The sequence below is a fragment of the Perca fluviatilis genome, chromosome 15, assembly GCF_010015445.1.
Source record: "Perca fluviatilis chromosome 15, GENO_Pfluv_1.0, whole genome shotgun sequence".
Lineage (NCBI taxonomy): Eukaryota > Metazoa > Chordata > Actinopteri > Perciformes > Percidae > Perca > Perca fluviatilis.
This window is the reverse complement of record NC_053126.1, coordinates 10,502,859-10,516,706: the sequence shown is the minus strand read 5'-3', so window position 1 is coordinate 10,516,706 and position 13,848 is coordinate 10,502,859. Positions and strand designations below refer to the sequence as shown.

At 39.9% G+C, this 13,848-nt stretch overlaps 1 protein-coding gene across 7 annotated transcripts in view; it reads right to left on the bottom strand.

Annotated features, from left to right (window-relative positions):
- The window catches only part of cacna1ia (calcium voltage-gated channel subunit alpha1 Ia), a 157,160-nt gene that overhangs the window by 58,471 nt on the left and 84,841 nt on the right, over positions 1-13,848 (bottom strand). For all 7 annotated transcript variants that reach the window (XM_039824439.1, XM_039824434.1, XM_039824436.1 and 4 more), the window contains exons 4-6: positions 13,021-13,154; positions 8,216-8,313; positions 2,883-3,042 (exon numbers count right to left, since the gene is read on the bottom strand). In XM_039824439.1, the coding sequence (XP_039680373.1) occupies positions 2,883-3,042; positions 8,216-8,313; positions 13,021-13,154 (392 nt within the window). The remainder of the gene's footprint in view (positions 1-2,882; positions 3,043-8,215; positions 8,314-13,020; positions 13,155-13,848) is intronic.

Here is a 13,848-nt window from a genome sequence, read left to right as displayed (position 1 = left end):
TGACTGCGCTCACCAGCAACACCAGTAACACCTCATCACTTCCGGTATGTGGTACATTCCCTTTCGTGAAGAATCTGTCATTTGTAAATTTGTTTCGGACTTGTAAAAGTGTTTTGCATCTTGTTAATTTGTTTTCTAAAATGTAAATTTGTTTTCTAAAATGTAAATTTGTTTTCTAAAATGTAAATTTGTTTTCCGAAATGTAAATTTGTTTTCTAAAATGTTATTTTGTTTTCCAAAATGTAAATTTGTTTTCTAAAATGTTATTTTGTTTTCCAAAATGTTAATTTGTTTTCAACCTGTAAATTTGTTTTCCAAAATGTAAATTTGTCTTGAGCTTTGTAAAAGTGTTTCATTCTTTGTAATGTTGCATTGCACTTCCCGGCCACCGTACATTACTGAACACACACATTCAGCGTCAATGGACCTACAGTATTTACTCTTTGCACTCTCTGTCTGTCACTCCAGCCCTCCTTTTGCTGTTTCTCTGTTGTTTTTTTTCTTACATTTTATCCCCTGATATACTCACATACACCTCAAGCTCAAGCATACATATATGCATACCGTATAATCTTGCGTATAATCTCAACACCTGGACTCCTTTAGTCTCTTTTATACTCCTGTGTTTATCTCCTCTTTTATAGTGTTTGTCATCTTTCTTCTTCCTTTCCTTTACTCTCCTTTTAAGTCCCCTCTCCCGCTCTTTGAGATTGTCCCTACTCCCCACCTCTTTCTCATTTCCACCTTTCCCCGTCTCTCCAATGTTCTTGATCCTTCCCTATCTCTCCAAGTCAATAGCGGGTTAGATACTGCTGACATACATAGGAGGAGATTTTCTCCTTTTACCTTGACCGCAAACCCTACACATGCACACACTACACACATGCATGCACACTAATTCCAGGATCGATAGTTACGGTGGCCATATCAGGCTACACCAGCTCCCATTGTGAGTAGCTTAGAAACCATTCATTGATTGACACATTTTGCAGGTATGCACTGAGGCACACTGAGCTTACACTTGGGACAGTAGAGTTTATGCAATCCCAACAATGGCATTCAAATTGGTGATTTACTAATGGTGCTGAAGTGGAATAAGGGATAAAGACTTAGAGTGAGAGAGAGAGAGAGTGAGTGAGTGAGTGAGTGAGTGAGAGAGAGAGAGAGAAAAAAAAAAAAAAAAAAAAAAAAAAAACACCTGTCAGAGCAGTGGAGCACAAATGAAGGCTGTTGCCCCCCTGCTGGTAACTTGGCATTGCACAGCATGGCACAGCAAAACCTGGCATCACACTGAGAACACACCTGCCAATGGAGAGCGAGACAGAGAGAAGGACCAAGTACTGTAGTAGCAGAGAGAGACTCTGGGACCGTCAGAATGGAAAGATTGCATTGCAGAAAGAAGACATACCATATAGAAATAGATCAAATAGAATGGGAGACTAAGGAGAAACAGAGACCAACATGCATGATCTTGCTTTGGAAGTGCATGGGACAAACTCTCCTTTTACGATAAAAATTGCTGTGCAGTGTGAATGTGTCTTCACAACAAATCACCTAAGCTAGAGGTATTGGAAAAGAACCACTAAAAGATACTGAGAAGGGAAACAGGCAGGTCGATTGGAGAAAAGAAAATACAGCACAAAGGCAAGAATAAGGCGGAATAAGGCACGAAAAGAGGGAAGGTAGAGATCAAAAGAGTGAGGGTATAAAATGGCAAAGTGAATGCTGCACTTGACCGCAACACTTAGCCCACTCTATTATTACCCTTCAGACTGCTAACGCTAGCCCTTTACTTAGCATAATAGCCCTCACGCGCTAACTCAATACAACCTTTCTAATTAAGCAAGCATAATGTTAGTACAATGCTTTAAAATAATATGCATACTGCGATTAAATAATAAGAAAAAATCTGCTGACCAGTCTACTGAAAGGATGACTAAAACATTGCAGTTGTCTACTGATCCTCCTGATCAAGATTTTGTCGTTTTGCTTTACTCCATGTAGGAAAGTCACAGTGGAGTTCTCAGCTGTTACTGTTAATCCCTATATCACCCTTCAGCCTCTTGAAGATAAATGCAGAAGACATTGGTTAAAGTAACTTTGTAAAGTGATTACAGGAGAGGTTGTTGTGGTTAATGACGCATCTCAAGTTTAAGGGGAGGACAAAAGAGGTAGGACTGTGCCAGCTGGCAGACATGTGTCCCCTTTCATCTGGCTATAAGGTCTGTCATTAGTATACGCTGTGTCAGCATAACCAGTGCACAGAGGCAGAGATGCATGGCTTATATACATATTAGAACACACACATCAGGGGTGTATGTAACTTTCTAGCCAGCTGATGCCAGCATAAAAAAGGAAACAGAGAGAATGCCATGAAATCAAACACACCTGAATATTTGTGAATGTCACTCAAAGACACAGTGGGTGATGTAGTCATGCAGGGTCATGAATATGGAGGCATGCAGCTGAAATCTAATCACATTCGCAGTTGGGAAAAACAGTACTGTTACAGCTGTTTTGAAGTTTGAGAGAAAGAGACAAAAAGAGGAATATATATTTATATTTCTTGTACAAAAATAATCTGAAAGAGAAAACTATCAGGCATTAAAAGAGTGTATGCTCATATACAAACTGCACAAAATGTACATTTTACAATATATATATATATTTTTTTATAGATTATAATAATATGGTTTTTCAATTTCACTATATGACTCGATGGAAGGGAAACGAATGGGAAGCATACAGGTAAGGTTTGAGGGCAGGTCCACATTCTCTCTCCATCATTATAACTTTCAATGTGTGGCCCATCAACTTAATTTGACACCACAAAGGGATTGGCATAACACACACACGCCACTGACACGCAGTGTTAAACTCACAGGGTGAAGTTCTCCTCCAGGTAGCAGCGATTCCTCAGTAGCCCCGCCCACAGCTGCACGCCGATGATGCCAAAGATGAAGAAGACGAAGAAGCAGAGCAGCAGCACATTGCCTAGCATGGGTAGAGTGTCTAGCAGCAGGTTCACCAGGATACGCATACCTGTGTGTTGCAGCAGGTCAATCAATCAATGATAGATTATCACAGGCTTACGCCATTGATGAGGAAATACAACATATAGATTGCTCCTGTAGGTCTATTCCAAGTAAACCTACAGTTACATTGAAATTGATTCTAACAATCTCTGTTTATGGAATGTTGTAAGTACGTATTACCAATACTACTTCATTAAAAGCATCGGTGATTTTACACTACTAAATTGTTTAGCCAAATATGTTTTGAAGGAACCTACCTCCTTGACTGGAAAGAGTCAAGGAGGTGCTTCATTCTTTTACCACACAGAGGTCATAAAGAAGGTGGTTGGGTCGGATGATGGGCACACAAAAAGCAGGACATTGATCACATCCTGATTCCAGCATGAGGTAAGGTTTAGAAGTCCTGTTTTTGGTTAAATATTTCAAAAAGTAAGCTTGACTTTTTTAACCAAGACCAGCATCATTCACCTAACCTTTGCCTAGTCCTTTGATTTCTCTTAACATGACCATAGAAGACACCAATCATGCTTTAGTAGCAGATTTTGCAGAGAGAAAAAATGTCATATGTTAGTCAGTGGATATTTTCTCCCCCCGTTTTCTGACTACCTCTTCACTGTTAACTGTCCAATGAAGGAGAAAATGTCAACAACAATCTACAAAAATAAATAATAATCCTCAATATGTTGATAAAAAGTGTAATCCGCGTGGTATTACATTCTCTTTAAAACATATTTGCTGTTGCAATTTAGTAGAAATGAAACGTAACTTTGAATAGACAGAATTGTATAAAAGCCTACCCAACATTTTTAGGCACTTGTTTGAAATCTGCTAATGAGAGCAAAGTGATTTGAAAGCACATACAGTATGCAAACTACTTTACAGTCCACCCCATGAACAAACAAGGGTAACCAGGCTACATGAGGTCTCATTCATGATTAGATGAACCCTAATTGCAGAAACACAAGCTTGTCGCCTGTCGAAAAATTATGACCTCATCCCCTATGGGCCCCATCCTGCAGAGATGACATATTGTTATAATGACAGCTGATTGGATTAAGAAGAGAGAGAGAGAGGTGAAACCCACTGATGAGATCACAGCCACCCCGTACTGACACCTGAGAGAGGTGTGTGTGTGTGTGTGTCTGTGTGTGTGTTTGTGTGTGTGTGTGTTTTGGTGTTACTATGAGTGTGACTATGTTTATATCTCTACTTATCTGATGTGTGTGTGTATGTGTGTGTGTGTTTTTCAGTGCCATACTGCGATTCATGAATAACAACTCGACAGTAGGTTAATGTGTCGTCAGCACAACAGTGCATCTAACCTGCCAACAGACTGAATGACAGGAGAGAAGCTGAGAGAGAGAGAGAGAGAGAAGAGAGAGAGAAGAAGGAGAAAGAGAGAGAGAGAGAGAAAGTGATGATGACGATGTACACACATGCAGACAATATTTACAAGAATTCAAATACTTTAAGTGCTAATCAATGCTGTCACTCCCTTTTGATTTTTACTACATCTAGATCAGTGATTATGTGCCCATTTAAAATGTGTGTGCTCATGTTTAGAGGCTCATTTATCAAGTCAGCATACAGTGTGTATCTGCATGTGTACAATAATTGATTTTGAAAAAAAAAAATTTCAGCCAATGTAATGAGTTATCAAAGCGCAATATCCACCTTATGCCAAATAATTTATTTTATGAAGGAGAAGTTCCCTTCTGACATTGGCCAATCTCCTTGTAGAGAAAGAAGTTGTGAATAACACATTGACTTCAACGAGTCAATCTTGGATTAGAAAGTAATAAAGCAATGAAACGGAAATTTGGGAATCCATGAAAATTCTGTCTTAATTTTCTTTTCTTTTTTTGAGGTGAATGGTCTCGTCTACTGGTATTAAATGGAGAGCAGTAGCATTGCTGGTGTGCATGGGTCTCTGGTGGCGGCTGGAGGCGAGTCTAAATGTGTTTGTTCCCCAGGGTCCTTATCATTAGGCCACTGTTCCATTAGGCCTAATTGGGTGAAGAGAGGGAAAGACAGATGGAGGGGAAGAGAGGGAGAACAAGAATGAGACACAACCCGAGGGTGTGCCAAAACAATACGAGGGCCAAAATAGGAAAGAAAGTAGGAAAGAACGAAAGAACAAAAAAAAGAGAAAAAGGTGCATGCAAACAAAAGACAAATATTAAAGGGAATGGAAGCATACAAACGTAACCAGATAGAAAAGAAACTGTATGGTATCATACAAATCAATCTTTTTCTCAGCTTTTTATGCTTTGCCTCCTTTTTTTTTGTCATTCTCTCGCATCTTCACTACCTGCCTCCATCTCTCTCCCCTCCTGGTGACTGTACCAGTTTGCCAGCTCCTGCGGTTCCCAGATAAAGATGGATGCCTCCCCTAGCGCCACAATGGAAACACATTTACAGCTATCTGCCTGTGCTATTTATTAAACCACAAGGGTTCTCTTCTCTTTCCTTCCTCCGAACACTAGTTTCTATAGTGTTTGGTTGTTTAGCACTCCCACTATCTCACACCAATTTCACCAAAAAGTATGTCTAACACAACAGCACACACGCACACACAGCACAGGACTGATCGCTGTCATTTTGTTGGAGGGTTACAAATTGAGGTGTGTGAGGGGTCAGAAAGTGCTCATGCTCCCTGTGTACTCCCAGGGTGCTCTGTGGGCAAAGTAATGATCCAACAAAACAAGTAAAAAATAGCTCTGTCCCCATGCTTCCTAATGCCAAATGGGGTCAAGGAGAGAGGACAAAATCAGGCTACCACATGCAGCTTACCGTTCACAACGTAAACAATAACGGTATGCACACATCACACACACACAGACAATTACAATATGACCAAATATGATAATAAGAGAAACTATGAGTAGGCTCATGTAAACACACACACATATATATATGCATGAATATGCAACCATGCACATGCTAACAAACTCATAGATTCATGCTGATGTATAATCATCTCTAGAAAGCAGATTTGTTTACAATCTGTACACTTGAGACACTTTGCCCACTCTACTGCATTACACTTCAAACCACTTGAAGCGTAATGCAGTTAACATGTATACTATCTGAGTGCTGCTGCTGTGGCCGTCTAAAATATTGGGCTGAGTAGGATGGCTCCACCTGAAGGGTAACTTGTACTTTGGGAATGCGTGGGAAATTAAAATCAATTCGGGCACTGAAGACAGGATGCTTTTTCAGTTACGGTAATTACACTAAATACGAAGAATCTCCCATGATTGGACACACAGCAAAATCAGTATTTGCGTAGAGAAAAAAAACATAATTTTTGATGTGTGTGTGTTTAAAAAGGTCTAAATTAAAAGAAAAAGAAAAGAGAGAAATATTTTCACAGCTGGGTGTTGAAAGCAGCAGAGAAGCAAAACTAATATATTAGCTGAAAAGGTAATATAATTGGAGAAAAATAAACATAAAAAAGGCTTTTGATGTGTGCTTGTTGAAATAACACAAAGGAAGCTTGTGGACAAAAGTGTTGTAACAGTCCACACCTGCAGTCTGAAGGCCCTGCGTAGCCAGAGAGCATCTCACAAGCAGACTCAAACACATCCACTCTAGCTGCTCATCTCTCGCCGTGAATTATTATTTTTTTTTTTCTGATCAGTAACTAGATAGCTTTCTTTTTCCTACAGTATCTGTCCCCAGTGCCCAAACTGAATTAGGCAACAGGGCTTTCATGCAATCAGCTCCATCTGCTGCAGACTCTTTTCATGATTATTTGGAAGAGACGGCCTCTCTCAGTGACTTTAAAATATTGAGGAAAAGTTTGGTAACACTTTACTTGAAGGTATCGACATAATCGTGACATGACACTGTCATAACTATGACATGACACTGTCATGAACGTGTCATAAACGCTATAAACATGTCATTAAGTGTCATTCGGTTTTTGTCATGACAAGCTGACATTACATTTGTTTGGGATGTCTTTGTAATGACAACTTGACATTAACCAGGATGACATTACCAGAGGATGTCTTTGTCATGACAAGTTGACATAATGTCATCCTGTTTAATGTCAAGTTGTCTTAATAAGGACACTCCAAAGAAATGTAATGTCAAGTTGTCATTACAAATACATCTTCTGGTAATGTCATCCTGGTTAATGTCAAGTTGTCATTACAAAGATATCCCAAACTAATTTAATGTCAAGTTGTCATGACCAAACAACTTCTGGTAATGCCACTTTGATTAATGTCAAGTTGTCATAATCAAGACAACCAAAACAATGTCAACTTGTCATGACAAAAACCGAATGACACTTAATGACAGAAGTCATAAACGTTTATGACTTGTTTATAACGTTTATGACGCGTTCATGACAGTGTCATGTCATAGTTATGACAGTGTCCTGTCACGATTATGTCGATACCTTCAAGTAAAGTGTTACCAAAAATGTTTCAGTGGACATGCTTTGTTTAGCCATGTGGTCCTTATCTGAACTGGACTGAACCAAAGTTTTCTGTTCAAGAGTGTGTGTCATAAGCAAAACATTTAAGTCATTTACATGAAAAAAATCTCATAAAGCATGCATTTTTTTATATCAACGGAAAATTGGTTTTGTTTTTAAGATTACTCACTACTTGCTACTAGTATCTGAAACTTCATTACCCACAATTAGCATGCACTGCTAATGCTTGGCTCACTGCTAAAGTGTTGGAACTAAGTGATCAGATCAGTCGGAACATAGCTTGGGCAGGCTAATTGGTGCTTACAATTATAAAGAGTTGCCTGTTAGGGCAGCAGGACAAAGAAATCAATAGGAGTTAAAAGTTTGACCAAGAACTAAGTTTTAGATGAAAGGAACAGGGTTATGGTCACGGACTGATCAGTGGAGCAGCATTAATAGATGGTTTGTAAATCTGATAGAGCTGTGACTCAGGGCCTGAGCGGGCTGTGTGATTAAGCATAAGATGAATGTTTAATGATGCCCGTGGGGAACAGGTGGCATGCGGGTGCACAAAAAAAGCTAGAGATGAAATACATATACATGAATTTTCATGCAGATGCATTTGTGCTTTATGTGGACTGACTGACACACAGGAGCACAAAGACAAGCTACAAGCACAGACAATCATTGTCACATTAAAGTGCACTTTTGCGCAAACAAATGCACAAACAAAAAATGGAAATGCTCTCACTTGGCACTCTGTTGATGGCTTTGAGTGGCCGAAGGACCCGCACTGTCCGAATGGCCGACAGGTTGATGTTCTGCAGGTCCAGTGAGTACTCTACCATCCTGGATAAACGGACAGAGAGGGAGAGAGAAGGAAAGGCAGAAAACAGAGAGAAAGAGAATATCATTTAGCCTAACCTTTCTGTTGTTGCCTGGGTGAGCTACTTCTTCACAATATGACAAAAAAAATGATTACCACGGCACCAGCTGGACCAGAGACCTCTGCTCATGATACAACATCAATGGTCATTCTTTGAGCTAGTCACAACTGTCCCCTCCCAGAGCTGTGGGAGCTTCAACAGCATGGGAAATTTCTACTGCAAAGAGTGTTGCAACACTCAAGAGAAAGAGGCGAGGGGATAAAGTGACAAAGCATCAAAAGGGGAGAATTACATGAAAGGGAGGTGAGGAAGAGAAAGGGAGAGCAGGAAAAGAGGGATTCATTCTATTCTAAGTGTTGCCTGCAGGATGTTGTGGCTCATTCAGAGCCTGGCATCTGTTAGCAAGTCATTTCCACAGCATGGCTAAGCTGTTTGTGCCCCAAAACCCAAACCACTTTCACAGGAGAATGGCCATGTGTGTATGCTGTGTGTGTGTGTGTGTGTGTGTGTGTGTGTGTGTGTGTGTGCGTGCATGCGTGTGTGTTTGAATTTAGAATTTACACTTATATTACCAGGCTGTTATCATCAACATATAGATAGTTCAAGTGAGTGAGTTTTTACAGTATATGTGTTTTGGATAAGTGCCACTGTGTGCATGTAGTGCAAATGGTATACATTTTGTAATAGTTTTTAAGCGTGTCTGTGCACAGAATTGATGTGCCCAGGGCTACAGCAGTGTTGGGACAGCATGATACCAACAGCAGCAGCAGCACCTCAAGCTAATAACACCCAAAGCGCATCCACTGGCTTTGACAAAACAAGCTCACTGTCTCTCACATACACAGACTTGTGGACCATGTCATTTACAATAATGTGATACTTTATTAATCCCACGGGGAAATTCTTTTCATTTGCCCTTCACCACGGTGCAGAGTCACCAACAGAGTAACACCCCAGCTCCCACTTGAGTAACATACTTGTTATGACAAGCGGGTTGAACTGCCACTTAGCTGACAGGCAGTTCTTCATATTTAAATTAAATATCTCAAATAAATTTGGGTGGGTTTTTGGGTGAAATGCTTACTCCTTCTGGACTTGCAACAGCCTTTTTTTGTTTGTACTGTAAAGCTTACAAGCCCCGCACGTTACGAGTTTGTAGAGGCACGTTGCAGACCTATCTTCTTTAGTGGTGTAGTCGGAAGTACAAAGTCACAGTATAGTGAAGAGCAACAGTTGTTTCTATTACAACCTGCCTCAGACATCATAGTATCTGTGGTAGCTGTACTGATTAGATTTGGGCTGCTGAACAGAAGGCTAAAATGTCAAAAGGGAGTTTTGATAGAATTAAAACACAATGTTTAGTGAGCTCAGGGGCAAAACAACTGGATTGTTTTAATGTTGCTTGATTAGATTACAGGGTGAGAAATAATCTATTAGATAGATGTCACCCACAAAAGCATAAACAATCCCATGGATGCACATGGATTATTTTGTTAGTGATCCAAAAGCATTTGGAAAAGAGAGCATTTGGAAAATGTGAAAGAGAGAACAGGAGATCACAGATGTTCCTGCACGTGTGTGGTTGTTTAAACATGTGTCTTTGTGTGTGCATGCGCACCGTGTGTGTGCATGTGTGTATATGTGTGTGCGTTCTATAGAAGTATCTCTTTCTGTACACATCAATCAGGCCGCTGTGTTTGGGAGGGTAATTAGTGGACTGCCGGAAGCGTCCTTTTTATGATTGTTCTCTATTTTCCACATTCCTTTTTTTTGCTTGTGACGCCTTCATCTCGTTCATGCTTTTATGTGAGAGTGTGTGTGTGTGCATGTTTATATCGATATGAAAAGCAGAGCTTTAAGAGGAAACCCAGAGTAGACCATGTGAGAAGAGTTCAGAGGCACATTTGACATTAGAGACAAGGAAAATAAAAAAATAAAAAGCATCTTGAATCGAGACATGTAAAATCTGTAGTGATTTAACTGTCAAATTAACAACACGCACCAAAGTTACCATCGAAGTTGAAGTTCAGCGTCAAGAAAGTAGTTTTCCTGCATAATTTACATAAAATCAACAATCTTGCTTTTAACAGCTATAAGAAATATAAGAAACTGTGAGTTTGAAAAAATACAGTCAATATCAGTCAGTCCAGCTCAGAGTGAGAAAGTAAATTTTTTTTTGACCTGATACAGTTTGTTTTCAACCTATCAAAGGCATACATTAGAATAAATATGGAAGGCATGACTGATTTTTTGTAAAAAGGGTCAGGCTTCATCCCTGGATAAAAAAATCTCAGCGGACACACGCACGGAAACATGTTGCAATATTTCCGTTGTCACTGCAAATACCAGACAGGCTAGGAAGAATAAATTTCAGCGTAGTGGATTAGGCTAGAACAAAATATGCAGTATAGAAAATAAAGGAGACTATGAGTGGCAGGGTTATGAAGCAAAAGCACAAAAACCCCCGTAGAGCCTGTCTGGACGAAAGCCTGGTCTGTATGGGGTCTGAAGGGGAGATGACAAGGGAAGATGTTCATCCAAGCATGTGAAAAAGAGCAACGAGGGAGGGCAAGAGAAGGAGGTGGTGCCTGTGGGTAACAGACATGGAGCTCATAGCAGACTGTCGGCTGTGATTTGGCCTGGCAAGTTTGGCAATGCCCTCTGCAATTAGCCTAGACGCTAATCTAATGGATGCTGCCAAGAGGCAAACGAAGACGTTCACACAAACGCATACACAGACACGCAAGGACGCGGATTAAACAACTCAAAAGGCATACGATGACAGACTGTAATCTCTGCGTGTAATTCTGTGCCACCAACACGCACAAACACACACTATAAGCATCCATGAGCATCCACTGGGAATTAAGTGATTCAGCTCAAATAAAGATGAATGTCCCTCCAGCTAACCTGGTAAGTCTGTTGCTCTACCTTTCTGTGTGCTATTATACAAGCCTCTCTCTCTCTCTCTCTCTCTCTCTCTGGCTCTCTCTCTCTCTCACACACACACACACACACACACACACACACACACACACATAGGTTTGCTTTATCGCCCATGTCTGAGCCTCTCATTTCACTTCGTTCAGAGCAGGTGTTTGAGCAGGTGTGTTTGCTTTTGTTTTGTTACCATGCATCCATCTAGTGTGTGTGTGTATGTGTGTGTGTGTGTGTCACACGGTTCCAGCCTATGTGAAGGGCATTTCATAAGAGCAATCCAAACTTATGCAATACCTTACACAATATATAACTATGCATCCGTATATTCTTGTGGGCAGCCGTTATGGATCTTTTGGCAGTGGGTGTCTCGGGAAAAAACTTGGGTTTAAATGACCAGTTTCCGTCGTTCATTCCCTCATTTCTTTCCTTCTTCCCGTCTGCCTAATAAACCTTTTTTACTTCCAATGTAAACATATGTGCTTGTCCAAAACAAACCTTGTGCCATCTACTCACCAAGTGTTAATTAATGTGGAAAAGATTCAAAATAAAACAGACAAATGACAGCATGCTTTACCCAAGTGAATACCCAATACTGTATCATGCCCAGTCTTCTGTTATACTGTAGTGTCTGTGGCAGTGGACCAGAGGTTGCTGCCTTATGGTTGCATTCTCAGAGGACACCCCACACATGCCCCATTGACTGTCACAGTGTTGCAATTGCAATGAGTCTTCTGGTCGAATGTCTCCAAGGCTTAAAGAACATGCTTCATGAGATCGCTTCTATACTGTTAAAATGTTGACTGTACCTTAACATGAAACTGGTTCCAATTAAGCAAAATACCAAGTTGCATATAAGCAAATCATTTATTGTGCAAAAGTATAATTTTGAAAAGAATCATAACGTTTTTAACATTGGTTAATGAATAAACGATTATTATTTTAAATCCTGGACTTGTACTTGAACTTAACCGACATGAAAATTAGTGGACTATTTGTCTATCTGGTCTATTTAGTGTTCACACTGACATTTTACAAAGGAGTTGTAAACATGAAGTCACATGGACTGACAGGTTACTCATTCATTAGACAGTGTTGGTGACCTGTCATCCTGCATCATCAGCGCTACACAGACCCGCAAAATGAAAATGTCTGGAGTGACTGAAAATCATGCTGCACTTAACAGCACTTGACGGCTTTATTAATCTTTTTTGGTTTGGTTAGGTTCGCCCAGACTTTGTGGGATTTTGTGTCTCTGTAACAATGTCACACTACTTCCTCCTTTGTTCTTCCGTCCTTCTTGTACTTCCTCCTGTTTTTGTCATTTGCTGAAACGATTGATACTCTCCTTCATCGGAGGACAGAATGTTGTAGTCCAAACCTTTATGTAACAACTTTCACAACCAGTCAAAAGTATCCACACGAAATGGGAAGCCACAGTCATACAGACTTAGAAAAGTGCCATACTAGTGAAACCCTCACTATGGACGCCATACTATTACTGTAAACCCAGATTCAAGTACAAGTGAACTAATTCAGTCATGAACTTTAATGATATTATCATTGGTGTTTATGATAGCATGCAACAAACAAAACAAGAATTATTTTACTCTCTATTTAGCCTTGATTTCGAGAGCAAATGCTGCTTGAGTACCTTAATGTCACTTAAACAACACACAAGCAACACACAAGCTTTATCAGAAGTAAAATGAATGCTAGCATTATTGCTTACCCAGCCATGACGATAAAGAAGTCCAGCCTGTTCCAGGTGTCTCCCAGGTAACAGCGGCGGCCAAAGATCCCAAGAGCCACCATCTTTACCACCATCTCCAACGCAAAGAAGATGTAGATGAATGCATCAAAGGCCTACGAGAAGATAAAGAGAGATAAAGATGGAGGGAAGTGAGATGCATTCAATACATTTGGCTTGAAATACATTAGTAGGCCCAAGCTGCTGTCAAACCTCTATCTTCGTCTTTTCTCCCAAACTCAGTTTCTTAGTGAGAAAGGAGCACTTGACATTTCTGGTGAGGAAAAAAGGATCTGGATATATTTTTAAAGCACTCCTCAGCTGTTAACAGTAGACCTGCTGGAAAAGAAGAACTATTGAGAGATTGAGAGACTGAGAAACCAAATGGCACACGTGCCCTGAAGCATACATGCACGCTTCTCAAACCTTAAGTGATTTTTTGGGGTCTGCCCCGTGTCTATTCAAATACCTCAAACACAGTCTATGGCCTATTTTCCACCTTTCAAAGGCAATTTTGATACTTTTTAAGAGTGGCAAGTTCACACTCCACAGCAGATTCATTAAAGCTCACCTGTCAAATAAGTTATTTTCCATCCATTTTCCACCACAAATTATTATCTGTTTTAATTATTATCTGTTTTCAAATTATTATATTTGATTATAGTATTGTACTTTGCTACATTTTAAATCACATCTGTTACTGAGTAAAAAAAAAGTAAATGAAAAAGGTCTCTAATGTTGCTATGGCAAAGTATCTGTCAACAAACGCAATATGGCTTTGTGTCCAAAAGAATGTGATTTAATTAAATA